This window comes from Varroa destructor, unplaced genomic scaffold (genome assembly GCF_002443255.2).
Source record: "Varroa destructor unplaced genomic scaffold, Vdes_3.0 BEIS01000003.1, whole genome shotgun sequence".
NCBI classification, from domain to species: domain Eukaryota; kingdom Metazoa; phylum Arthropoda; class Arachnida; order Mesostigmata; family Varroidae; genus Varroa; species Varroa destructor.
Window position 1 is genome coordinate 37,932,538 of NW_019211456.1, and position 26,177 is coordinate 37,958,714.

The following is a 26,177-nucleotide window of genomic DNA, read 5'->3' on the forward strand; positions in this document are numbered from 1 at the left end:
CATGTATATGGTATGATCAAGGGTATTTTACCTCATATTTTACCTCATATTATTTTACCATGTTGGTTAGTTGTTCAGACGATGCCGTTTAACGTATCTAAACCTATCGCATAACTATTCGTAAGTAGATGCTTTCGTTTTTCTCGTACCTTAAGTCGATTTTGTTTCTCCATAGAGCAATGCTATGAAATCATGCGAACATTTTTGACTTGTTGTCACTTAACTAGCATTTGTTTTTCTATTTTGGGACAGCGGATTATAGTTTGTATTTTGTTACAGATGCATTCAGAGTCAACACTTATATATACGTTTAGCAATATCCTTCGTGCATTAACAAACTCTACGTAAAAATCGAATTGAATAGAAAACTGGAAATGAAAGGTGCATAATTATACTAGCTTAGATTTTCTTCATACACGATAGATTGAGCTACTTGAACGTATAATAGTTTTTCAAATCACTTACTGAAATTGGTGATTGTAGCAATTTTGTTACAAAAGCCGACTTTTTTTAATTCAAACATTAATATTACACATTATTGTACGCATTTCCTTCTAAGAGTGATTTTGTGTTCTCTCGTTTTGTCGACAGAATGCTTATAAGCTAATGCCTGTCTTTAGCTTGTCCTTGTTTTTTTTAGTTATCCGACTATTAAGCAAGAAACCGCAGAAAAACCAGTTCTGCATACATAGTGTGGATTTGACCCTCATCAGCGAGAAGTATCCAAATGCCCTATATTTTCTACGCTACTTCCAAATATCTGCTTAAGTACTCTTCACTACGATCTCTTCTGGGCTCGACAAACCGTTCGCGTTTATGCTAGTACATAAATGATCATTTGAGATACATTTGCTAGGAAGTGTAGTCGTTATGACCTATTTATCTGTAAGAAGATGCAAAAGCGCTTTCGTTCGCAAATATGAAATAATAAACTCTCAGGCCAGACAACACAAAATGGCGGATTTCTACATGGCCAATAAGGGTGAGAACTTATTGCACAAGCAGCCGATTTCGTTGGAAGCTAATAATGACGGCTTTTGAATCACGCTTCATGAAATTAGCTTAACAATCTGATCTGCTATTTTGATCCTTTTAGTTGTTGTATTCAATTCAGATTTGGGCGGCCCATTCCGTTTTGCAAACGGCGAGGACAATTACCTTCCGACGTCCGTAGAGACCTTCTTTAGAGATAGTTCTGCTGCTCGCTGTTGTGATTACGCTTCGGACCGACCCCGACTAGGGTCATCTTTAAAAATAAATACAAGTCTCACTGAATTTCATGCAGAGTACTTCATAACATAGCATACGAAAAAATATTTCATAATGCTTCTAAAACGATTTATGGTCTGATCTACTAGTGAATAGTTGTATATTAATTTTCTGTAGAAACACAGATTCCCAATTCTAACGATTGCAGTCTACTGACTGTTTTCCTTCAGAAAGGGTACTAGCTATTATGGAAGTGCGAAAATAGAGATATTTCCATCTTCCAGGTTAAATCATACCCATAGCAGTAACTAAAATAAATATTACAAAATGACTTATACACATAAATAAAAAAAATATGGCAGTAAACTCTCAATAGAAATTTTAGAACACCTTTATAAATCGCTTAGATTTGTTTATTTTTTTTCCTTTTCTTTTATAATCGTTGCAGGCTCAAGCACATCTTGCACACATTCTTGATTCTAATCTATATGAAACTACCTAGTTATAGAAGAATCCCAATTGAATCGAAAACTTTGTATTTACGCTGGATTCTTACCTATTGGCGTGATAGCGAGGTACACCGCATGCGATGACGATCAAAACATAACCTGACTCCAACAATCGCTGCTCGACTACTGAGTGCAAATATCGTATTCGACGTTTCAGAAGTACGGTTGGCAACTACGAGCAGGATATCTAGACAGAAAATGTTATCAGTGTTTCGCGTTTTTACAAAAGCTTACAGCACTCGTCGGGTGGTCGTAACTGGGTTGGGCGCCGTCACCCCATTGGGGGTCACAGTTCCCGCAACATGGACGGCGCTATTGGAAGGCCGTTCTGGCGTGACAAATACACCGAGTGACAAGGTCTTTCAAGTGAGTCTCTCCTATGCATGATAAAATGTGAAAAGCTTGTTTTTAGCTCAATGAAGATGTTACATATTGGCATTGTTGTCAGACTATACTCGAAGTATACTGTGTGTAAATCCGTACATTTTCAGATGCTTATTTTATTATATTTTTCCGTGTAACTATAAATGAATTTTTTGTAATCCGCTTTTTGTCAGGTAAGTTTGAATAGGCCGAAGGAGGACCTATAAAGTGGACACTGATATTTTTGCTACAAGTGGGCAATGCAACCTGATGGTCGTTTTAGCACTGTTAGGATGGGCTTTCAAAAGGTTTATGTATCAGAAAGAAGGAAACCCGAAATATCCGTTTTGTCCTATGAAATCTATGGCACTTCTATGGACTTTGAAGGTTTCAGATACGCCATTTCGACTTCGATTAGCTACACATATTATCAAACGTGTTTAAGGACGACTCTCAAAGTACGTTTAACAAAAACATTTTCGAACTAACCTCTAACTCTTCGAGTATATTAATTTCATCCTCACAGGCAAAAATATGGGATAGCGGAAATCTGGGGCACGCAGCCTCAAGTTTGCAAGTGCAACATTTAAGCTTTATGATGCTCGAATCTGCCTGTTTATCATTCACTGCAATATTGTTCGAGTGCGATTAGGATTCTATTATAATGCTATAAGTTGGATTTATATGCTTGACGAATACTTCGAATAAACCCGCAATTAGACTTATCCATTATCTAAGACTTTTTAGACTGCTCGACAATTTACTTTGTGTAATTTTATGTGACCCACATGGTAGTCGGCTTCAATTATAACAAATAATGCTAGGAAAATTATATGATAGGTAAGCCTGACTCTTAGCTACGGTTCAAGTGCATTAAGACCTTTATATACGAAATGACGCTTGCCAAAACTTTTTTACCCGGTTTCTAGGCTTCCTTCGTAAGTGTTACTAATCACCCACAGCAATAATTTTTACAGTGAACAAATGCGACGACACACATCTATGCTCGAGTACCGTGGCTATAAGGTGCAATTCATCATTTCGTTGAACTTTCTAAAAAAACCTCTCTAACTAGCAATATCAGAAAAAAACATTTTTAAGGCCTAAGGAATACTAGATGACACGGGTCTACAGAGGCCTTTTTTGGCATGTCTTCCTAACGCATTTTTTATCACAGGACTTGCCTTGTCGCGTGGGTGCTTTCGTGAATGCACCAGATTTGGCTACCCCAGTCTTCGAACCTATGAACGTCGTAAATTTCTCTGAGGTACGAACATTTAGCTCAGCAACAATTTACGCACTTCAGGCTGCGAAGGAAGCGTTACAGGTGCGTTAAGTAGCTGTACATTGTCGTATCTTTCTCTGGCTGTTTATGAAATCGACGATTCGAGGGTGCCACATCAATGGCATAGTTAAATATGCTATTCAGTAACCACTATATTCGACAAAAAACCTGTATATATCTATTACATATGATGATTACGTTGAGCATCAACTCGGCAATTCTTGGCACGCTTGATCTAAAGATTCGAACATGCCCGAATGTAGATAAGATGTGAAAATATTCTGTACGAAAAAAGCTGTACGAGAGTTTTTTGTCGTTGTGCAATGCTGGTTGATGATGGGCGTGACCTGTTATAGTTATGATCGTTTCAACAAAGTAGTTATAGCTTCGAAGAAATATGAATGGAAACAGTGACATTGGCGCTATACAAATCAATGGATTTGCGCATCGGGACTCTATATTAAGGCTTTTGTTGTCGGTAAAAAATGTTAATGTTATTGATGTCGTCAGAGAGCACCATCCACAGATTATGCCTACAGCCGCGCGGAGGGTGAGCGCGCACCCAATCTTGAAAGTAAAATGAATTCGGTAAATTGCAGTGGGTTTGCTGGTAGTGTGAAGTTGTCTTGCAAAGGTATAGCAATGCGTGGTCGACAAGGCGGCCACACTAAATGGATTCAACTCACCCGTCAGTGGTTGAGGGGTGCTGCGAAGGGAGTGTCACGTCCCTAGCATGCAGATTTACCGAGCTTTCTGCCATAGTCGGATCCCAGGTCACTTCGTTTTATTGTCGTAACGCGCATATGTGAAGAGTCGCACACCGATGTGACGAGTTGTGGCTAAGATTCTCCCAACTGCTCTCTTTGCGTGAACATTATGATGGTAGTAGCTCATATCCTACGCACAAATATTAGCCTTTGCTGCTGCCTTAGGATACTAAAACGAACCTACAAAAATTACCAGAGAGATTTCTTAAGCGTAATGTATTTTCCGTCACAGAAATTTGTTAGGTTTTTGTCTAGAAATAGTTATAGTTGTGTAACACTCTCCTAATTTACTTTCCCTATACTAAAGCTAAATAAGAAAATATTTCGTCGATTAAACAAACTAAGTTATTCGGAATTTGTATTGCAGAGATGCTTATATGCAAATGCCGTAAGAGAAAGTTTATATTATCTAGATCACCCGTATTCGGATAAATTAGTAAAATTTAATCATATAACCTGGTTCAGCAGAGCGGTCATATAGTGATTAATTAGAGTCGTATTGTTGCAGGATGCCAAATGGGAACCATCGTCGTTAGATGAGGGTGGCGATCGTACGGGTGTAGCGATTGGCATGGCTATAACCGATTTAGAATATATCATTGACACTGGAACCGCGTTTCGGACAGAAGGGTACAAAAAAGTAGGTGTAACGGGAGAAAGACTTGAGAGGCATTATTAAGTTGTATATTTCCTTTCTCTTTGAGTCCCTTAAGGTAAGACTTGCACTTTCTGTTTAGTACAATGTGAATAGAATGCTAACATGCAAATAGCTAACATTAATTCAGCAAAGTAGATATTTCACCGTCCCTTTTGCGTTCTGGTACAACGAATGAAGTGAAAACCAAGAGCTACTACACTAACATGCCCTCTACAAATCACATTTTCGAAACGAGTCAAGAGTACTGCTTGCGAATTATGTTTGTGTGTCAATTTTTGAAAATGCGTGGGCAGGTAACAATGTGTTATTCGTAGCGTTGCAGAAGTGCAAATGGAACGACCAGTCACATCAGCATAAATTATTGCCCATTAATAAGATATCACTTTACAATATTTAGCTCTTTTTCTCAAGCATTTAGCTCTCTACTAGAACATTATTAGTTGGTAGATTCCGATGTTGTAAATTGTTAGAAAAAGCCAGTTCTATTAGGCTGAACATTTTTGAATTTCGCCTATGTGATAGGATATTCAAGTTTACGGTAATGCCTTCTTATTTGCACTGTATGAAGAGCAAAGATGAAGGAATCACGAAATCACATGAACTTATAATACCAATATGGTTATGGATATATTGGTTGCCAACTCAATATTACTCCTCTTCGGTAAACAAATGGTTTGTAAAATAATTTTAGAGGGTAGACATTCTCCTTACGGGGCCTCCCAAAAGTGTGCGAATAGAATTACGACAAAGGGATTAACAAAAGGAAGCTTCCCAGTAGTAATGCGAATCTAATAGCTAACCTTTGATGGATTTAAAACTGCCATCAGTACAGTGTAACCATAGTGAAAGTGCCTTTTTAGTGATTTAATTACTTCTTTATAGCAGAGAAAAAACATGGAAAGAATTTCTGATTCTATGGAAAAAAGCATGAGATTAGGTAGACTTGACTGAACGAGGAAAACATTATGAATATGATACGGTTTTATTTCCAGAATATACTGCTCACACTAGTTATGTTTGTTGGCTATAATAAGCACAGAATTTGCAGTTCTGGTCTAACGCTGAAACTACTTTGTTCAGCATGCAAGTAGCCCAAAACCATCATTGCCGATAGACGGATTTTTGAAGAAGCCGGTGTTGACCATTAATCGGAAAATCGCTCTAATTCATAGTTCAGAGGAGCTGAAATATACCACAATACGCGGCACTAAGTACTTTGGTTTGATGATCTTCTGTCATCATGATGGATAGCGAAGAAAGGTTTTACCACACATTCAATGCCACAAATTGAGATCTGTTAGAATCAAATATGTAAAATTGTGCGTTCAGCCTCCAGTGTAGTTTGATATCACTCTATCCGTAAAAATCCTAATGTAACTTCGTAAAGGCATTCTAAAGATTAGTGATTGTGTCTTGAAAGGTTCACCTTAAAAAAGAGCTTAGTTATTTTCACCGAGGATCTCAACAAAGTTCCCTTCTCGCCGTTTGAGCGCAACTTAATTTTGAGCTCACTCCAATGATTCTGTCTACGTTTTACATTACCCTGCACAGCAACTCACGTTGTTAAATTATGTTTCCAATTAGTTTGTGCGTTCTCAATCGTGCCGCTGTTCTTTTCTGTGTCCTTTCTTATGTCATAGGTGTCACCATTTTTCGTGCCTCGAATACTGACTAATATGGCCTCAGGAGCAATCAGCCTTCGGTACCGTTTTCGAGGCCCTAATCATTCTGTGGCTACAGCGTGCGCTACTGGCATTAATGCAATCGGCGACGCTTTTCAGTTCATACGATACGGTGAGGCCTTATATGGTACCAACGCTTCTCACAGACTTTGCTGAACTAACAGAATGGCATTCATTAGGTGTAGTTCAAAATGTCTTTCATTCTTCGTGACGGGAAATCTAAGTGGAAATAACAGTATGTTCAAAGAAACGGTAGAGAACCTATGGCGTGTTCCTCACGGTGAATCGTTGACCAGCGTGAAGATGATCACGCAGATTCTGTGTTCACTATACTTAAAATGTACCTTTGTCTCGTAATAAACAGCGCAACTATTCTGACTACTCGCAAAAGGTACAAAAAAGTTTAAGACTGTATACAAGTATCTATATCATCTTTCTAATACTCGTGGATTTTCCTTATGTTTGGGTGTTTGAAATATGTGCAGGATATATTATGTACAGTACTATGTACGAACAGAAGTACATAGATGTATATTGTTGTCGAGTTAGGTAAGACAACTGAAAATTGATTTAAAGGTCATTACTATGTATGAGTTGATCAATTCGTCAAAACTGGGCAACACAAACATAAACAAGGCAAAAGGCATCGCCACAAATCACCTCGAATTGCTCTGTCTAGAGCATCGACTCTGACACAAATAGCATAAATCTGATTTCCTGTTTTTTTTATAAGCATGAAAATATGTTCACTATTTCAGATGTGTTAGCCTTTGGGCGGTTTATACAAATTCAATTGTTCATCAATTTACTAGCTCTTGTGTTTTTCCATCGTCTTTAGAGAACGGAACTAACGACTCGTAAAACATTTTAGCATATACACAAGTAAGACTCCCTAACCGTGTCCCTGTGCGAGACCTTGGGTATTTTTTGGGATTTTAACATTTTAGGACAAAGACCGTTGAAAAGAAAGCTGCGGCTGCTTTCGAATCTTACTGCTGTTTCATGTATTTTTTTACCTTTCTACGTAAATAGTAAACGGATATCTTCAAATTACTTATGAGTTGTCTGAGTAGATATGATATCGCCGCAATATTAACCTTCCTATATGATTAACACAATTACCTGCCGTATGAGCGGCTGGCTCATCGCAAAAGATAACCCCGAACCGAAGCTACAGTATGACCGCTTCACTACCTTTATAGTTAACCGTTCGTCAAAGACTAGCTCTGCTGTTACAATTAATGGCAATATAAATGTTGAAGACAGACCGTGTGAAAGGAATAGTGCTAATGTGCTATTTAGGTATCTTGTGCCATTGAAGGATTTTTACGTAATTGGATGTGTGACAGTTGTATACTTTTATGACTCGCTGAGGAACAAGTGGAGAATATCTGTATTTTTTCAACCTACGAAGCCTTATTGAAAGTAATAACGTGCTACCGATTTTACATGCTAATGGTAGTACTCATTATTATGTTTTTATTTCGACTCATAGTCTGGTATAATTTTTTTAGAAATCAGCATTCACATGTTTTATATCAATTAAGCTATTCCCTGTTTTCCCACGCCTAAATGCGTGCCATATAAATTACATTGTTTTGGTCGATAAGTAAGGTCATTTTCAAACCTTTTTAAACCCCGCCAAGGTGTTACATCAAGCCGTTGAATCCGAGCGCCTTCAAAGATCTAAAACATAATATCGCATGGACGTACCTAATGAATGATGTAATCCAGTTACTCGTGGTGATTTTGCAAATCAAAACACCTGACAACTTTTTTTTTACATCTCTTAAACACTTTTTGCAGTCGTCGTTTCAACTGCGAGGACTTATGTATAGACACTTAGACGGTATCTTTATTCACATTAGATGTAGTTCGTTGTAGCAGATTATTTTTATACGCCGAGATCTGTAGCTTCATCTTCAGTTATCCGTCCTCCAGCCTGTCTACTGTAGGAACGACCTCGCTTCATATTCTCTACGATCCACACACTAAACATAAACAAACAAACGTGCATTGGATAGTATAGGGGCGTTCGTGTTCATATATATGCGCTTATACACCTATTTTATCCACGTACGTATGTATAGATCGATCTAAACATGCCAATGCGCGCTTTTTGTTTTGCTTATCTGCAACAAATGGTAATTTGTTTGATTTTATTCGATGATCTGAAGCAGCTGCTACTGCTGCTCCCATCTGCTTGTCTTTCCCGCTTTCTCCGGTGTCGTTTGTCGTTGTTGCATCGACGACCGTTCGATTAAGTTGGCCCATCTCTTCGATTAGGAACAACGCGCCACAAGACCTTAGCACTCCCCCGTAGTCCCTTTCCAGTAGGAGCAGGCGATTTAACCATTCAGCCACGAGGCCAGCCATTAGCATGGGCCATTTGCCAAAACCCTTAGCGTTATTCGGTACAACCAACCCTCTTCTACTATTCCTCTAATCCCTCACTGTGTTTCCTTTGTTGCGTCATTGCTGACGGTCAACGGATTCGCCTGATACTATTGGCGCTCCCACCGCAACTGCTGCCGCAGCTGACCGTCAGCGCTAGCTCTTACGGGACCAAAAAACTGACGACCAGAATTGGTTGGCTATCGCCAATCTTGTCGGGCTTTATTTGGGGTTTCGCACGCCGCAGGCCTTTGCCGAGTGGGCACACGCCCGCGGAGGCAATGCGGGGGGTGCGGTCGAGGTTGGTTTGTCGTCACGGTCGCCAGCGACACCGCTGCCACTCTATAGGGGAACGCTCTTGGCAGGGGGAAGATTATCGTTAGCTGAGGCAGTGAGTATGACGAGGGAACTGGCGATACTTAGCATAGAGACGTTGCCAGCTAAAGTCTCGGCAGGATCCTTTGTCCTGTGAAGTGAGGTTGAGCCGAATTCCGTTCCGTTCGTCGCAGCTGGCTCGCTCACTTGATTGGTGAATGAGAATCAGAACGTCTGGGTCAGGGGCCCAGAAGCAACGGATCGATCTCATTTGTCGAGAAGAGAGCTTTGGAGGGCCCGCCAAATGTGCTGCCAGCGCTTTTGCTATTACTTTTGTATCTATGGACCTTCTCCTATTTGAGTGAATGACTCTATAGAACAGTATATTGTGTGGACTGTGCAGAGTGACGGCAGACGTTAAAGGACGAGTTTGGGTACAAAGTATTGACACATACAAACATTTTCGTAGTAGGCAACGGAAACAGGAAGCGAGAGACGGATAGTGGAATATAGGCATATACACATTAAAAAAACGATGGGCGAACGACTAAATGAAGCAACAGTAGACAGCCTTACGCAAAGGTAGACGTGTGAATGGACGAGCAGATGTCACTGGTAGCTAGGGACGAAAAGCACCAGTAATAAAGCAGTAGCGAAGATTTATCGAAATTGCAAGGCTCCTTTTTTTGAGAAACTAAGGCAATATTGAGTGGCGGAAACAAGATGATAGAGCACTAGGGCAGAGGGAAGCCTGACAGACCAAAAGTTAGAAATTCCTAATCTATGCGCAATTTGCAAGTGGGACGATCCTTCTGGGTGCGGCTGGTTATTCATCCGCTGCTATCGCACTTAAATAATAATAATTTCACCGGAATCAGGTCGTCGTCAGATGACATCATCCACATTCAAGGTGTAAGGGAGTTCTGTAAGGACATGTACAGCGGCGGAATGAAGACGAAACCTAGGCAATGTCACTGTTACAAATGGGCGATGTTTACGTGTTGTGCGTGATCGTTACTCTTGTCTTTTATATCGAATGATACTAACCGTTTCTCAGGTATTAATCATTAAATAGACGGAATTAGTGCTTTTCTTGGAGTTTGAAAGGAGACCGATGTGTGCTACATATTTTAGTAATAATTATAAGACCAGTATGAGCAACCAATTATAGTACTAATTATGTGACCATTACGGAATATGGTTACGTCTCCTAGATCAAGTCAGGAACAGGCGAGACCGGGTAAGACCTGGAAACAAACTGCGTAAATAGTTTTTTTTCGTAGCAAATACATTGCCATATAAGATCATTATTATTGCCATAAATTTATTCGGACTAATAAAATTTAGTAATTATTTATAAATACACTTACTAATAAATTTAGTAAGTACTATCATTGGCAGTTGCCAAATTGCTATCGTTATGATTCAAGCCGTTAAATAATTGAAAGCAAGTATGGTGGAAGTGTGTTATCTTTTTGGCTCAGGTGTTTTGTATTTTTTCAGACTTAAGTTACACAATGCACTAAGAGTTCTCCACAGTATTGGACAGCAGAGGATCTGTTTTTTACGTTCTGGTCGATATGGTATTACGACGAAGGATATTTTGCTTTCGTATATCGGCATGTCTTATTGTCATAATAACCATGTCTAGAAGGCTATATCATCTAGTCCATTATACAACAAAAAACGGTTATCAGACTTGATGTATCATCTGTACAATATTAAATATTATGACAAGAGGCCAAATACGATGCTGTATCAATTCATTGAGTGCGTGTCTACTAGACTTGGGACACATATTACGACATACTAGTGCAATAATACAAGATGATAAGTAGCAACAGCGTCATCTAGGCGACATAACTGAAGTTCAAAACATAAACAAGGTTTGAAATTGCATCTACAGTTCAATCTGTCTTGCAAAACATTCTCATACGGATGTTCGCGCGAACATTTTTCATTTGTTTTATTTACAGGCAAAGCAGATGTTATGGTATGTGGTGGGACGGAGGGCCTGATTTCGCCTTTAAGCATTGCCGGTTTCAGCCGAATGCGTGCTCTCAGCACGAAATTTAACAGCGAACCGAGTAGAGCGTCTCGGCCATTCGAAAAACACCGCGACGGGTTTGTCATTGGTGAGGGTTCAGCAGTGATAGTTCTCGAGGAGTTGGAGCACGCCAGAAAGCGGAATGCTCGTATCTACGCGGAGATACTGGGTTATGGATTAGCCGCGGACGCTTACCACATTACAGCTGCGTCCGAAGATGGCGCTGGCGCGTATCTGTGCATGCGTGCAGCTCTCCGTGACGCCGGTATCCGGCCAGAGGACGTGGGCCATATCAATGTGCACGCGACTTCGACGCCAATCGGTGATGTCGCTGAGGTAGTAGCCATGAAAAGGCTCTTTGAATACGGTAAAAATTTCCCTAATGACAGGCAGTTGCCGCTAGTTTGCGCCACCAAGTCGAGTACAGGGCATCTGCTTGGAGCGGCTGGAGCTATCGAAACGGTATTTACTATACTCGCCGTCGACAATGGGGAGATTCCGCCCACTTTAAACTTCGAGGAGCCCGATGACAAATGTATCGGCCTTCAAGTATCATCCACTAAAACGAAATGGGACCAGCGGGGCAGAAGAGTGGCGCTCAATAACTCGTTTGGGTTCGGTGGGACGAATGCGACCCTTGTTATAGCTCAATGTAAATGATACCACATAGACATTGAAAATCTAGGGTGTTAGTGTAGAACCGATCAGAAATAATGCTTTTATATTTTGTTGTGAAATATTCAACGCTTTAAAACGCAGCTTTCGGTGAATATATCTGAAACATCATTCTTTAGCTACTCTGTTATATTGATGTGCATGAAAATAAAAGCTGATCAATGGACCGATAGTTGAACAGATGCCTTTATTTTATATAAACAGACATTTTGTCGAGCTTTGGTTCCCTCAATGATAAAAACCATACATTTGGCGAATTATCATGCAGTGTTTTAGCTGACTCTGTTTTTATGAGGTGGAAAGCTTGATTTGCATGATTTGATATATTAAGGTGTACCAGGGTAAAAAGATTCGATTCCTCAATCGAATTTGATGTCTGAAGGGTATAGGGAACAATCTTGGGTGAATTTCCGATTTTTCGCTGCACGAGTCCCATGGGCCAGCCGACCGTCTGAATGATCCTCGAAAATATATACAGCAAAAACACGTACGGGAAGCTGGTTGCTCCCTGCAACAAGCAGCAGAAAACCTGATTAACGTTAATAACCGTTTTGAGCGCGCATGCAGCTACCTTAACTAGTAGTTGAAACAGAAAAATAGTAGCGAGGCCAAAGGTGTTGCCATCGTTGCGGTACAAACGAGTGACCGAACAACTCGACCTCGCAGACCTTTGACTCTGACTAATTGCCTATAGGGTGGTAACTGAAGAATGACGGCCCCTGTAGTAACGGTGAAACGACAAAGACAATGGCGACAAGAAGCACCCGACCACCGTTGTTACAGGGTGTGATCTACTGGGTTCTGGCCTTCACTCTCGCCGGTACAACGGAGTGATTACGGAGGAGAAAAAACGAAAAAGCAAAAGATTCGTGCAAAAATAGTTGCTGCCTTTTCCTTCATTCATCCGCACTTGTCTATATTGCGCCCTTCCGGAGCGGCAGAACCCTATAAACCACCTCCACAGCGTCTTGCGTCTCTTCGACGTTTGTTCGAGCTTGCAACCAAAAAAAGCTTCTTTCGTCACTTTACCATGAAGCAACAGACGTATGGGCATCTGCATTGGCGGGAGCGGTTGCTGTCATCGCTGCAACTGTACCCGAGCAATGCAAATCGCTCGAATAGAAAGGCTGAGCAAATGTTAGCGGAGCAAACAACCAGGTTGGGCAACTGAGGTAATTGGGTCGAATTCTGGCGCCAGCAGCAAACGCCTCTATAAAACCCATAAATGCTAGGTAGATAGCTAGCTACAGCCCACCGCGAGGGCACTGTTCGAGCGCGGCATATACATAACATATTCATACATTTAGTATGGAGATAGATGATGATGACGGCGATGGCAGCAGGTGGCCGAGGCTGCGTCGAGGACTACAGCCTGGGCGGACAGTTGTTCGTAGGAACCAACTGCTGTTTATGCGGCGGCTGTTGTAACTGCTCAAACAGCTTCTAGCTTTGCTGTCTTTTCTGCTTCTTCTGTGTATTACCAGTGCAGGTGTCGCCCCAACTACCTTTGCTTGCGCTTCTGTAGAGTATCGATCATCTGTACGGCGTTAACCTATCGCTGTAACGTTATCCTAACACTTCACAAAGGGCATTAGAACTTAGAGCGGAGACTCGTCAACCTGCCTACTACGCGCATTTATAATACCGTACACACCGCCGTAATAAGAGAAATGGTGGTATTAGTTTTGGTGATGGAAACCCTGATGATGGACATGCTTGAATACTAACGAGTATGGGAGTGATGATATTTGTACTACTTTGATTTTGCGATACGTTCCCGGTACACAATATGAAAGAACGAAACGTGGCTGCATGATAAGTTCTTTGCCTCATTGTTCTTTTTTTTTATTACTTCTGTCTCGGATGAGGTAATTATTATTGCGAACTATCGTTAATAGACGATCACACAATGCAGGATCTTTTCAGCGGGTAGTTTTACTGTCCATTTATAGATAACTTTGTCCGTTGTATCCAGTTTATCGGTCTCGACACTCCAAATGCTTTCTTTAAGTTTTTTGAAATGTTGTTTTTCAGAAAAATAAATTTCAGTGCAAACATTCGGGGTTGTGAATACAGTACTTTGTTTGTTTGGTTCCTACCTGTCCCGTTAGTATTAAGTTTGTATATGTATGTACGGAGCCTATTTGAAATTGGGCTACATTAACCACCATCGGACAGGACGCATAGCGCATATGTTAACCTCTGCTCCTATGAGCGTCGGAAGAGCGTCGAATGAGGTATTTCTGCAGTGCTTAATATTAGCAAATGAGCTTTTTTTTTATTTATTTCATATGACTTTAGCAAAGATGGAACAAAATGTTGCTTATTCAATAAGTAATTCATATTAAATCAGTGTGAGAACATATTTCTGGTAATTTTTTCACAATTTGGCGCGCTGCCCACGGGGCCCCGGAGCAATACAGCATTTGGTATGGTAAACATCGGCTACTGAAACCTAATTTTTCGAAAGTACAAAGTTGTATTTTAGTCTTGACTGAAATCGGTAAATCTGAACACAAATGATGTAGATGATTGGTGGTCACCAGTATGACCGTTCTATTAAAATTTAAGGCACATACAAGAAGAGTATGCAGCGAGAATATGTGTTAATTTAGCTAAAAAAAGCTAAAGCACACGATAGAAACAAGCAGGAAGTAGAATTGTGACAGCACCACTATGTATTTGTGTATCTATAAAGTAGTCCTCTAAATTCGTTTGTTGTTTATGTATATATAGCAAACATATATAGGCGAATCGATTGTTAAATAAATAGTCGACAACTAGCGGTTGTCTGTGGATAAAAAACTATTATATTCAAATTTTCCTATTAATCATATAATCGTCATTTTATGGATTGTACTAATCATCTACCATTGTGAGGAACAAATAACTATCGTGCGCTGCCAGAGATGCCAATGGAACCATTGGTATAAGCTCAGGTGTACGCGCGTTCCTCATCTGAAACCATTATATTCATCACATATATTTAACACACTGAACTTGTTTTCGAATCCCGATAAGCACTAGCATATTGTTATAAGAGATCGACATTATTATACGGTGTCATCATCGCGGTAGAAGTTTAAAGTTAGAGTTTCTCAGTCAGAACAGAGAAACAGAGAAATGAGATGAAACGCGCCCTGCGAAAATATGGCGATTTGTAGGACGCGAGCATATGCGACGTCATCCTGTTCTCCTATCTCGGAGTCCTTTTCCGAGTCAAGCGGGTTTGTATAATGTAACAGTATCAGTAGTGAACGTAGATTATTTAGTATCGCTAACGTATCTGCTAGAAAATTGTGTCATTTGAAACAACTGTTTCGGCAAAAGGAGAGCAGTCTCTCGGCGATTCGTCGCTAAAAGCAAGGGCTTTAGATATGAGCTACATACGGTACTTAAGAAATGGGAAAACTAGCTAAAATAGTCACTCATAACATAATAACGGAAGTAGAAGTGGCAACAGTGCTACGTATGTCGTGTAGAGGCGGATTTAACGCAACGCGTAAAGGCTTTTTTATGGAGAACAAAGTCAGCAGTACTTAAAAATTCCCATTTTCGATTGGCGCATATATTTACAAACAAAATAGAACATGTATTTGAATAATTCGTCAGTATTTGGATCACAAATCTTCAACCAAATTCTTCATAACCCGCTTGTCAAAGGAATGATGTTTTAACGGACTTAGTCCGCCAATTCCTCATTTGCGAATCTCGTTCGCAGGGCTCATTTAGGCTCGTCAGGCTCTACCGGAGTGTTACAATGAATGGATTGGCCATTGTAGAGAGTTGCTGACTGGCGAAGGGATAAATGTCCATACGCTTTTGCCTCATCAAACTAGTCAGGTCGATGTCAATACATTTATATTGCTCTATAGGCTATTTAGAATAATGTCGAAAATATCCTTAGCATAAACGGTTGTCCAACCAGTGAAAAAAGGCATTATTTTTTTATTCTAAAGCTTGCATTATCATCCGTAATGTATTTTTGCTTCCTAACAGGAGATAACTCTTTTATCACGCCGGGGGAAATAAGGTTATTTACTAAGCCTCATTGGACATGCACACATGTATGTGTGCCAGAATAGATCCACTTGGTTCGTCTATCCGTAGCGTCCCTTCATCCAGAGGGCCATTCGCGTATCCGTTCGCTACCACGTCAACCCGAACATAACTTACTAGGCCTTCTACAACGGAAAGGTCATTTTTTACTGTGAGCCCCTCGGTTCAACTGGTGACAGGTTGCTCTCTCAATGTGCCCGATGGCGGTCTCGTTCAGCAGCTGTCGATCAGGCCCCAACAGTGCAGATCTACCAGTTATCATGGTTTCACTTTGACTGCTAATAGTATTACTATTTCAGTGCCGTAACAGGGCGAAGAGACCGGAATAAGTGGACTGGGGTGCACTGTGCGCTTCCGCTTGTGTAACATTTCGTGTCAGCATTTCAAAACCGTCAAGCTAAGGTGGTAAAATATATGGTACGACCGTAAAAAATCTGCGCTGTTGGGCGAACAGAGGGAGTGAAACCAAGTTCCGTGTAGGTCATGCTGAATGCCCCAGGGAAGTCTTACGTCAACAATCGGCTGTTACAGTTAAGGGTACCTTTCGTTGTACAGTATTTAGCACTTTGGAAACGAGACCTCACATTGCGACTCGTTTTTTTACGCTCAACCGTCGTCTCATGATCTTTGGCCCTACTTACTTTATACAAATGTTTTACCGGCACATATTTAGATAAACTAATTTGTATTTTACTTCGATTGGGATACCGTACTAAGTACAATATGTTAGTCTGTACAGCTGGAGCCCCACACCTATAGGCTTGATGTCCCGTATATGAGGATATGAGGTCGTTCGAAATCGACAAGCCTGTGGCGCTTCCGATTTGGGAAGTTCAAGCAACCTGCTCTGAGATACAAATGAGCAGTCGACTTCATATTACGCGTGTGTCACTGTTTTCGACAACCGCTGAATTGAAGATACTGAAATTATCTTTGAGCTAGGAATAAGGCTTAATGCAAATATAATTGCCTTACCGATCAAAACTTTGTTTGTATAATTACAGTTTAAAAGCCATCCATTTAGTGCACTATCGGATTGACGGATCTAGAGCAGAAAGCAATAGATAATAAATGAAGATCCAATCGAAACGTATTATAATAGAACATAGGTTGTTGTCGAACAATCTTAACGTTTATGGTACAGGCGAAATAGCATACGACCTAAGCTTCACTAGGTAGGCCATAAATCAGGTTTCGCCCTTTTTGGCAGCAGTTAGACGCTATAATTGTTTCATTCTATAGCAACGTGCATGGTCTCTCGATGCGTACATAATAATCGTACGATTCGTATTTTTCAATTAAAAAACCGAAAGTAAGTCATCAGTCCATGAGCCACTTTGCCTTCTGTGAATTTCTTTAGTAGAAAAGTGAAAATAATTTCTGCAAAAACCTGACCAAAACATAAAGGCCAGTGGTGTATGCGAAGAGAGAAAGGTTTTCGCAAAGATTCGACCTGTATTTGGTTTTTCAGAATTGAACTCCATATTTAAATCCTTGTCTATGGTTTTCGTACGACAGAATGTCTAGCCTTTGTCTTCAGAGTGGGTTGAGCTAACTTATAAAATGCGTTCGAAGACTCGTTGTTACATTAGTTAGTCTACAGTGACATCTTACGTAAGAACTACATCGAAAATACAACGATCTGAACCCTTATGCAATCGTTAAATGCGGCTCCTAGATGTTTAATACATCCTGGTTTGCTTGAACGTTACTAATTCGTTGAAACGAGCAGAGCTGATGCGGTGAATAGCAAAATTGTAAACGAATAATAATAATAACATGAACGATCGGTTAGAAGGCTTTGCTAGATTAAGCCGGTAGCACCCGAAAAGGTCTCAGGGATACTCTACACCAAAGATATAATGATTTGCTTTTCTTTTCGATAAAACCATAAAAAAATAATAGAGTTACTGAGAAAAGTTATGCATATTGCACTTTGGACGCCATCCCCTTCAATATACAAACTTTACTTATGTATTTGGCAAACAAAATAGCCGAGTAGAAGCGAAATCATTAGTAGGACTTCGTTTATGAGTTATCTAATTTGAGTTCTACCTAATCTATATTCGTTAGGTGGTAAATATTTGTGTTTGTCTCTTTGCTTTTTTATCGCCCTTTTAAAGTGGGCGAGTTGGGTTGATTTTTTCTGGCTCACTAGAGCTTCATTATGGAAAAACCTGCAACTTATTTTCCATTTTCTACGTTTCGATACAACGGCACACTACCGCTTATAAAGACGAAGACGGCCATCACGCCGATATATCATTAGATGATAGTGTTACGTGAATCAGTGTGTCTAAGATGCATTACAGGGCAAACTCTATTTAAAACTATATTGTGGAGGACGATATTATGTTATATCTATTGCCGCAGAGCTGACCGCCATTCGACGTTACTTACAAACATGGTTAATCTTTTATATCTACAGAGGTGAAATAAAATTTGCTGAAAAGCAAAAGAGGTACGGAATGAAGTGCGCAGTTTGCGCTCCAGTGAAAGGACTGCGTAGAAATACAGAAGCCTGAGACACCAGATTATGCGATAAACGAGAACAGGTATTTCAAAAGGTTTCAACTAAGTCCAAGCTTGTCGACAAAAAATAGAAAAAAAGGAAGGAAACAGTTATTCCCCGTGGAAATCGCAACCCACTCCCTGTACAAATCGAATGTAATGAGAAACTGACCCAAATGTACGGTCTGTTTAAACAAGACAAACATACAATAAATAGCACATAAAAAAAATTGCCCATCCTGTATCCTCCATTCCATTCGTGCGTACGCATGCATATATATATCTTTGCTCTCAAATGTCCTCATGCCATTTCCTTCTGTCATCTTTTTGATACCGCTGTGTGTCCTCTCCTTAGTTCGGCCGATCGTTGCATTTCCCGTTGGCGAGAAAAGTACGTCCGTGAGCCATGTCTGCTTTGTTCCTTTTCGTACTCTGGCCTCATCCTCAACACGGCCTCCTTCTCCCCTTTCCGTGGTCTCGCCACTAGCGCCAGCGAGTTCCCTCTTTCCCAAAACCCTCGCCAGTCCCCTGAACATGTTGTTGATGCTGTTCATGTGGCGCGAACCGCGGGGCTGAACGATCGCTAAGGAAGTCAGATGAAAGTAGCTTACCACCGGTGTTGCAGTGTTGACAGTTAGCTGCCTGTGGCGTAAGTAAAAGCGCGTGTCGAGTGCGCAGCAGGTGCGCTACTGAGCTTATGATAATCAGTGAGAAATAGAGTACTCTACCTTGTTTTTGACATTAAGCCGTTCTAATGGATAACTAACAAATAGTGGGTGCATACGAAAAGCAAATGAGAGACCGAGATTTATGTGGGTGCGTGCGTGCTATACGAAAGTGACGACGACGACAACAACATCATCACTGTTAACAGCACTTGAAACCATGTAATTTTCATGTGAATTACTGCTACCATTAGTAGTGGCACCGCTTCTTTTTCCGATTAGAACAATGAAAGTTTGTCGAGCGGTCCCAGACATCGTTCATAGCTGGCGGAGGTGCCAAGCGTACGTGGCTTGATTCTGTAAAGCTCTGTCGGAAGCTCTGTCTGCTGTGCGGCCAAGTGCCATAATGATAGAAATAGCGGTGGAGAGTTCGACTTGGAAGCTACTTGAACTAGTGCTATAGAAATTATTAGCACAGCATCGAAAATCGTGGTGCCATTGGTGGACAGGATAGGAAGGAGAGTAGCATCTTTGGATAACTGTCCGAGTTGATTTGGATTATATAGAAAATTCATGCGGCAGAACTGTGTTCAAAAACTGTGCGCCAAAACAGCTGTCGCTACTGTCAACTTTACAGATCAGAATAAAAAATGGCTTTTTATTTTAGCCCGCAGGTGATTTGATGAAAACTGTTTGCGGCTCACGTCTTTCTTGGGTGCTGATCTGCGTAATAAGCAGGCCGAGTCGAACTATTTATACCAGTGTAAAGTTCTGAAGCCGCTATCAGACCGCTACGTTCGTGCTCCCTTTGACACCGTTCAAATGTTAGTTGTTAATTTCTTCTGAAGTACACTCTTGTGCAAGTAGTCTGAGGGAAAAAGCGCTGTCATTTTAGCGTACTTTAAACAATGTATGGGGTTGCGCGCGGCAGAGAAGTTCTCAGACAGACTATGGAACAGCAAACGAAGTGGGCCGCAAAGTGGGCTTGCCTAACCGGTGGATGTACTCTCGAGCAGTTGTTCTATCAATACAACCAACGCAAAGCCGCGTCTTTTCGAGCTCCGAGCAGCAGCGGCGACGCTTATCGTGACAGAAGCAGTCTGAAGCTATTAAGGTCGTCTATTTCCAGTAGCAGTGCTGTTTTTGCGACGGTTTCACTTCTACTTCTAATGGCGTCGACTTTGTATATTGGTGGTGTCGAAGCGTCACCCAAGCTGCATCAACTGGAAGGGCCGACATTAGACAGGTACCCGTTAGCTGTTTCTCGCCTATCGAGGCTCCGACGACATAGTGACCAATGTTCAGAGGAATTCTCGATGCGAAAACAGGGTCTTGTCATTCGCAAACAAATGCCGAACGATTGCGAATCCCGATTTCGGACGACGTTGCGTAGTCCCGACGGAAAACGACTCAAGGTGAAGATGGACCACGCGATATTGCTGGGCGAAAAGAATTTTGTACAAATTAATGATGGTCAAACGACGTGGTACATCGACAAAAGCTGCGCCCCTTGTCACGACGAACACATTCAGGGAAGTGTGGTCAGCATCGAGTACCGCATAAGCAATGGCTCTCGTATTCAGTTTCGCTATACAACAAATGAGAACAAATGCCCGTTTCTTACGGTCATGCATCCACTCAAATTTCGGAATAAAACTCAAAATATACGCGACATTGGAGCTGTAAGTTTCTGACGGTAAAATTTTCATGTTTTTTTTCCAGTGGTTTGTTTTTGAGTGTGAGGTTATCGATATCCCTAACGGTTGATTTCAACTTCGTTATCAAATATTGCTCATTTCCTAATTGACTGTCGCCTGTGACTATCAAACTGTGACATGTTATAGCCAAAGCGTTGAAAATTTGGAGTTTTCCGATCCTGCGCGTTACTACCTAAACGACAACGAAGTAGAGTAGCCTTGTACCGTTCTTCAATTCAGGCAATTTAATTGATTATAGCACGTTCGGTGTGTATTTTTTACCTGCAAAACTCAACGTTGAACTTATTTGATCGTAGCTCTCCTTTTGACTTTCTCACGGCGTTTATGCCAGTGTATAACGAGCAAAATAAATAGATTAAACTATGTGCAGCTGAAAAGCCGTCGTAGTCAGCCAGATAAGAAAATATCATTTTGATCGTTCAAGTTTCTCGAACAAAAACCTCGTTCCATGTTTCTCCGTAGTGATATAAAACTGTTGTATGCAATCAAATAAAAATTATCAAATATTAATTACAGTCGACTCTAAAAGGTGATGGCAGTAGAAAAAAAAAGCCGTAACAAGTTCCATGCGCATATAACATACATTGCATGGAAGTAATACGATAACTTTATCGTATTACTTCCATGCAATGTATGTTATATGATCAGATATGCTGTAAGATTATGCCGTTAGCTACGCGTTGTTCTGGTGTCGTACGTGTTATGTTTCGCTCCTTTTATCCCTGAGGCGGATTAGTAGTTAGGGTCGGTATCATTCTGATTAACTGTGGGCGCAACCAGCAGGCAAAGCTGCTACCAATCGAATGATTGGTTTCAACAATCGTTAAAGCTCTTAGATGGCTAAAGTTCATTCTGATTTCGATTATCGAAATGTAAAACAACCGATCACGGTAATAAATCATAGATACCGAGTCCGCAACGTTTACATGGCTCGTTGAGAGGTTAGCATTGTAGGTAAAGCATTTTTAGAGATTCGCTCGGCGTTGGATTTAGCGATACAGAATAAGTTCAGTTAAAGTTCAACTACAAAAAGTAAGTGCTGCTCGTCTTCGTAGAGTTCGTAATGTGGTTTACGATAAGAATGTCCGTTGTTCATGCTGTGCAATGCGAGTGGACGAATCTAATAGTTATCATACTCGTATCTGTGCTCAGCTATGAAAAAGCTATTCGGGCGTTGTGACATTAGTACGCCTCTGGTGATGCCGGTACGCCACTCTTCTAATTGTAAGGCACGATCACTTAATCAGTCTCGGCTCATACCCGATGACCAGAGGTCAGAGATCGCACTGATCATTCTACGTGCCACCAACGCGTTCCCGACAATGTAGGTGGGACCATTGAATGATACGTGAGCCTTTGCTTTTACTGATAACTGTTCTTGTCTCTACTTATTATTATTGCCGGTCTTCGTAGCTCCCTGCACGAGTTCGCACAAGTTGCTGGAAAATAGTGCATACCGATATATTGATTCTGTGCGTTTCTGCGTAGAGGGTCGACGGTTCAGTAGCGGTGTTGTAGAAGCGCCAAAGCAATGGCGTTCCGCTGTAGACATGCCGCGGGCGCGATGTCTAGTACGTATTTTGCCAGACCGACATAACAAGTCAAAGTTACGTTGTCAACTTACGACGTGAAATGGAACTTAACTTATCAATGCAATTTTTTTTTTTAATTACTGCAGATTAGTACCGACTAACGGCCTGTTTGCCCGTATACTATATCTATTTATGAAATAATTAAATATACGTTATTCGATTAAGAAAGAGAAGCAAGGTCCATTCTCATCGTGAGTCAGCAGTGTTGCTTCCTATCCTTATCTTAATTATAGTAAAATTTCTCAACAGCAGCAAAAAGCTACTCTCATTAAGTATGCAATTCTCCTGTTTCGCGATCCTCGAATAGAAACATCGTGAACAACCTGAAATCCTCGAACGAGGATTTATGTGAGGCATTTTCCGCCCCTCATCTCTGTCGTATCTGTGTCGTTTCCCTAGCGCGATTGCTTCTTCTTCTTCGTTTTTAACCTTCCCCCAATAAACTTACATGTGTATTTTTTTTTAATTAGGGGGTTGCCCCCCTAATTAACCCCCCCCCATGTGGGTACTCCCTCGTACACTTTATGTTGCCCGCTATATGGACATTTTGGTATCTTTCGATTCTTCCACTCGGTTTCTCTATCTGAACTGGTTCTCTATCAGGGTCCTTTTTATGATTATATGTGTGGGTGAGGGGGGAAGCAGGCTACTATAGGAGTACGCTTCGCTAGCTAATCCTTTATATAGAAGGCGAAAACTCTACTGAACAAAATGTAGTGCCGGTTGAGTGGACAATGAATTTGCTAAGGTTGGACAGAAGCAGTCGTTTTTCGTGCTGCCGTTGCCGACAAAGCAAATGATCCGTTAGCTGGAGAAGTTATGTATAAGCAGCCACTTTCACTGGATCGGCATGTGCACCGCTAACTTGCTTGCACTACTTCTTGGGTTTAGGTAAATAAGTCAATAAAAATACAGGAAAACCCGCCATATCCGTAGCTGGCGGGCGGCCTATCTTTTTGATTGCGCCATACTGTTTTGTATTGTCCGTTATTTGTTTCGTAACAGGGCTGCTAGCGTCAGTTCGTTGCGTCGCAAAAGCCTCCTGTTCCTGTTGCAGCTGCAAATTGTCACAGTAGAAAAGTCAAACAACAAACCGCAGGCCAGCGGTCTCAGAGATATACTAAAATTGAATACCGCTACACGGATGATAGTGCCAGGAAGACGGGGGGTATGAAAATAGAAGATGTCATCTGGATCTTTTTGATAAAGACTACGGATCCATTTTTAAGTAAAAATGAATAAGATATTTATTAGGTAATAACAAATAGCCACTGTAAAAATGTAATCTAAGTTATATATGTGTGCATACATTCAAAATTATATTAAATTGTATATAATAGTTAGCCTATGTGCATGTACAAGATTGATCAATTGCCACGTTACTCACTCATGTATTACCTTTCTCAAATTTACCTTGCCCCGCGTATTACGGTATGGTGACGCACAACAATTTTTCACGAGATTTCATCTATTTCACGCGTTCGTACTTTCATAAGGCTTAGCTGGCTTCGGTTAAACAATAGATGACTTCGGTACACATCTCTGTGGCGGGAAGTAGTTGCACTTTGCTCCCCAGTTAGAGCGGGCAACGTCATGTGCGTTTACATTCTTGGCACCGTTGCCGCTGCTGTACGTACGTACGTACGTACTGACTAGACAGCAGAGAGTGCCAAAAGCTAACTGGTACAATAGTTTTGCACGTTAATACATGCAGGCGTACAATTGCACGGGAGCTCTGACAGTGGAGCCGATCGAAGCGTTGTTAAACTTACTCAGCACACCATGGATTACTGTCAGATGAAATCAGCAAAAAAGTACCATAAGCAAGCCTAATTGTTAGTTAATGTTCATATACCTACTATTCTATTTCACGCCGATTATAGCTGAGTGGCTTCATTTAATTTAATCGACTTCGTAATAACATAAGCGAAGCACCATGATACATACAGATGTTCATTAAAATAAAAGAGAAGGAACTGTGCGGTCCGCAAAGGCTTGTCAGCGTCCTGAGATAGGTAAAGGGAACAGAGGGGTTCTCGTTAGCTAAATTTTGCCAACAATAGCTAACAGAGGTGGCCCTATCCAATGCGAGATGGGAACGGTCTCATCATGGACGCCAGTCACTTCAAGTGAGCGCGGGTCCTGTTGAAACAAGGCACGGCAAAATGTGGCTCCTGCCACTGCAGTCAAATTGGCTGAAAAGTCTGCGAAGCTATTAATGACATTTGGGCATGTTGTCATGAACGAGCAAGATAATCCATCTTCCTTTACGTAAACTCCTCGAAAACATTGCTCAAGATCTGTCTTGATTTAGCTAACTGCCCTAAAGTAATGGATAGATAGCCAGTTTAGTTAGGTAGTAAGCTCAACCGTAGAGCGCCAAAGGACACCAGAATCAGGGCAAAAGCCCGCAGTAAAGGTTTTATGTATCCCCAGGATTACCAAGAGTCTTTCTCCGGTATAGCTGTGTATGTTTTTTTTTTGTTGACCTACCGTCTGCTGTGTCCAGGTCGAGGGCAATCATTTATATACTGTACCTGTTCTTCTTTTTTATTTTATTGGCTGATCTTTTGGTTTTGGTCGCTTATGAGAGCTTCTAATTTACCAATCTATTTAGAAAAACATTCAAATTCTATTCGAGTGTGGTTGGTTAACGTTAAAAAGTGCCTAGGTCGTTCTGCTTATGCAATTCATCACGCGTCCGAAATGATCTCCTGTTAGATATTCAACTTTATAAACTATTAAACATATTATTTATACTTTACCTTGATTTATTTTATCGCCGCAATTCAATTCTATGTTTTCCTAGACACTTTTAGTTCCTATATATATCTTTGATTACCGTCATATAATTTGTTTTAATGTACGTTGGTCGAATCTTAGCAATTATAGCATTACTTTTCTTCTTATGGCTTTAAGTTGTATTAATGGCCATGAGACCTTCGAAATGTACATGATAACTGCACACTTGACTTCTTTACCATTATTCTTTCTCAATAAGTGGACAAAGCTAATATATATACAAATGTATTATATATATATATATATGTAATTTTTTCGGACGTTTTTGCCGCATATTCGTTTATAAAATACTGCTCAAAGCTTGCCAGCTATTTTGGGTCTTGTGTTACTCGCCGTCACTTGGCACGGTAATGGCAGCGATAGTAAGCGTCTTTGAGCGGTATCTACCGACTCTCACGCATGAAACAATACTTGCATAGTAGTGGCGGTGGCCGTAACCATAACAACAGGACGCGGCTAGCGGCAGTGGCTCCAGCCATTATAACAAACGACACGTCTTGCACGTCTCTTCGCCCATAAGCGACACCGGCATTGTGGGTCCATATCTTACTGATGCAATAATAGATCTGATAACAAACAATCAATGGAAAAAGTAATATGGCATTCTAGTACTTCACATGGAGCCTGATAATCCATAAAATGGCTTTGTTCTTCGCGGGTTTTGGCAACGGATCGAAGTGGGCCCAGTTACGCCGTGGGTACCCTCTTTAATGACCCCCTTGTGGTGATACTTAACGGATAAGATTCGAGGAGATTTAATGTACAGAGTAGAGTCGCTAGTTAATAACCTTAAGTTACAGTATAATTAAAAATACTGTTGAATAGTCCGCCAACGACGATTGCATTCAGTATAAACGCAAGCCGAGCTGCTTTAACACAGAGTGCGCCTACGTCTGCGCTGATCATGCAAAAGTGGGCTTTTCCTA

At 40.9% G+C, this 26,177-nt stretch overlaps 2 protein-coding genes and 1 long non-coding RNA gene across 5 annotated transcripts in view; 2 read left to right on the forward strand and 1 right to left on the reverse strand.

The window, feature by feature from the left end:
- LOC111248304 (3-oxoacyl-[acyl-carrier-protein] synthase, mitochondrial) overlaps positions 1 to 12,076 on the forward strand; it is a 16,164-nt gene extending 4,088 nt beyond the window's left edge. Inside the window, exons 2-6 of one of the 3 annotated variants that reach the window (XM_022800424.2) lie at positions 1,876 to 2,084; positions 3,259 to 3,408; positions 4,642 to 4,773; positions 6,432 to 6,585; positions 11,159 to 12,076. In XM_022800424.2, the coding sequence (XP_022656159.1) occupies positions 1,917 to 2,084; positions 3,259 to 3,408; positions 4,642 to 4,773; positions 6,432 to 6,585; positions 11,159 to 11,889 (1,335 nt within the window). In that variant the 5' untranslated portion in view covers positions 1,876 to 1,916 and the 3' untranslated portion in view covers positions 11,890 to 12,076. Of the gene's footprint in view, positions 1 to 1,657; positions 2,085 to 3,258; positions 3,409 to 4,641; positions 4,774 to 6,431; positions 6,586 to 11,158 lie in introns of all 3 variants that reach the window. The other 2 variants (XM_022800425.2, XM_086983664.1) reach the window with 2 other exon arrangements.
- A 170-nt stretch (positions 12,077 to 12,246) lies between these two features.
- Positions 12,247 to 24,002, reverse strand: LOC147756913 (uncharacterized). The gene is made up of 3 exons (XR_015323802.1): positions 23,848 to 24,002; positions 23,421 to 23,506; positions 12,247 to 12,433 (listed from the first exon to the last, which is right to left on the reverse strand). It is a non-coding gene; the product is annotated as an uncharacterized LOC147756913 (long non-coding RNA).
- Positions 18,768 to 26,177, forward strand: part of LOC111247724 (uncharacterized) — an 83,693-nt gene continuing 76,283 nt past the window's right edge. The window contains exon 1 of the mRNA XM_022798991.2: positions 18,768 to 20,821. Coding sequence (XP_022654726.1) covers positions 20,048 to 20,821 — 774 coding nt within the window. The 5' untranslated portion in view covers positions 18,768 to 20,047. The remainder of the gene's footprint in view (positions 20,822 to 26,177) is intronic.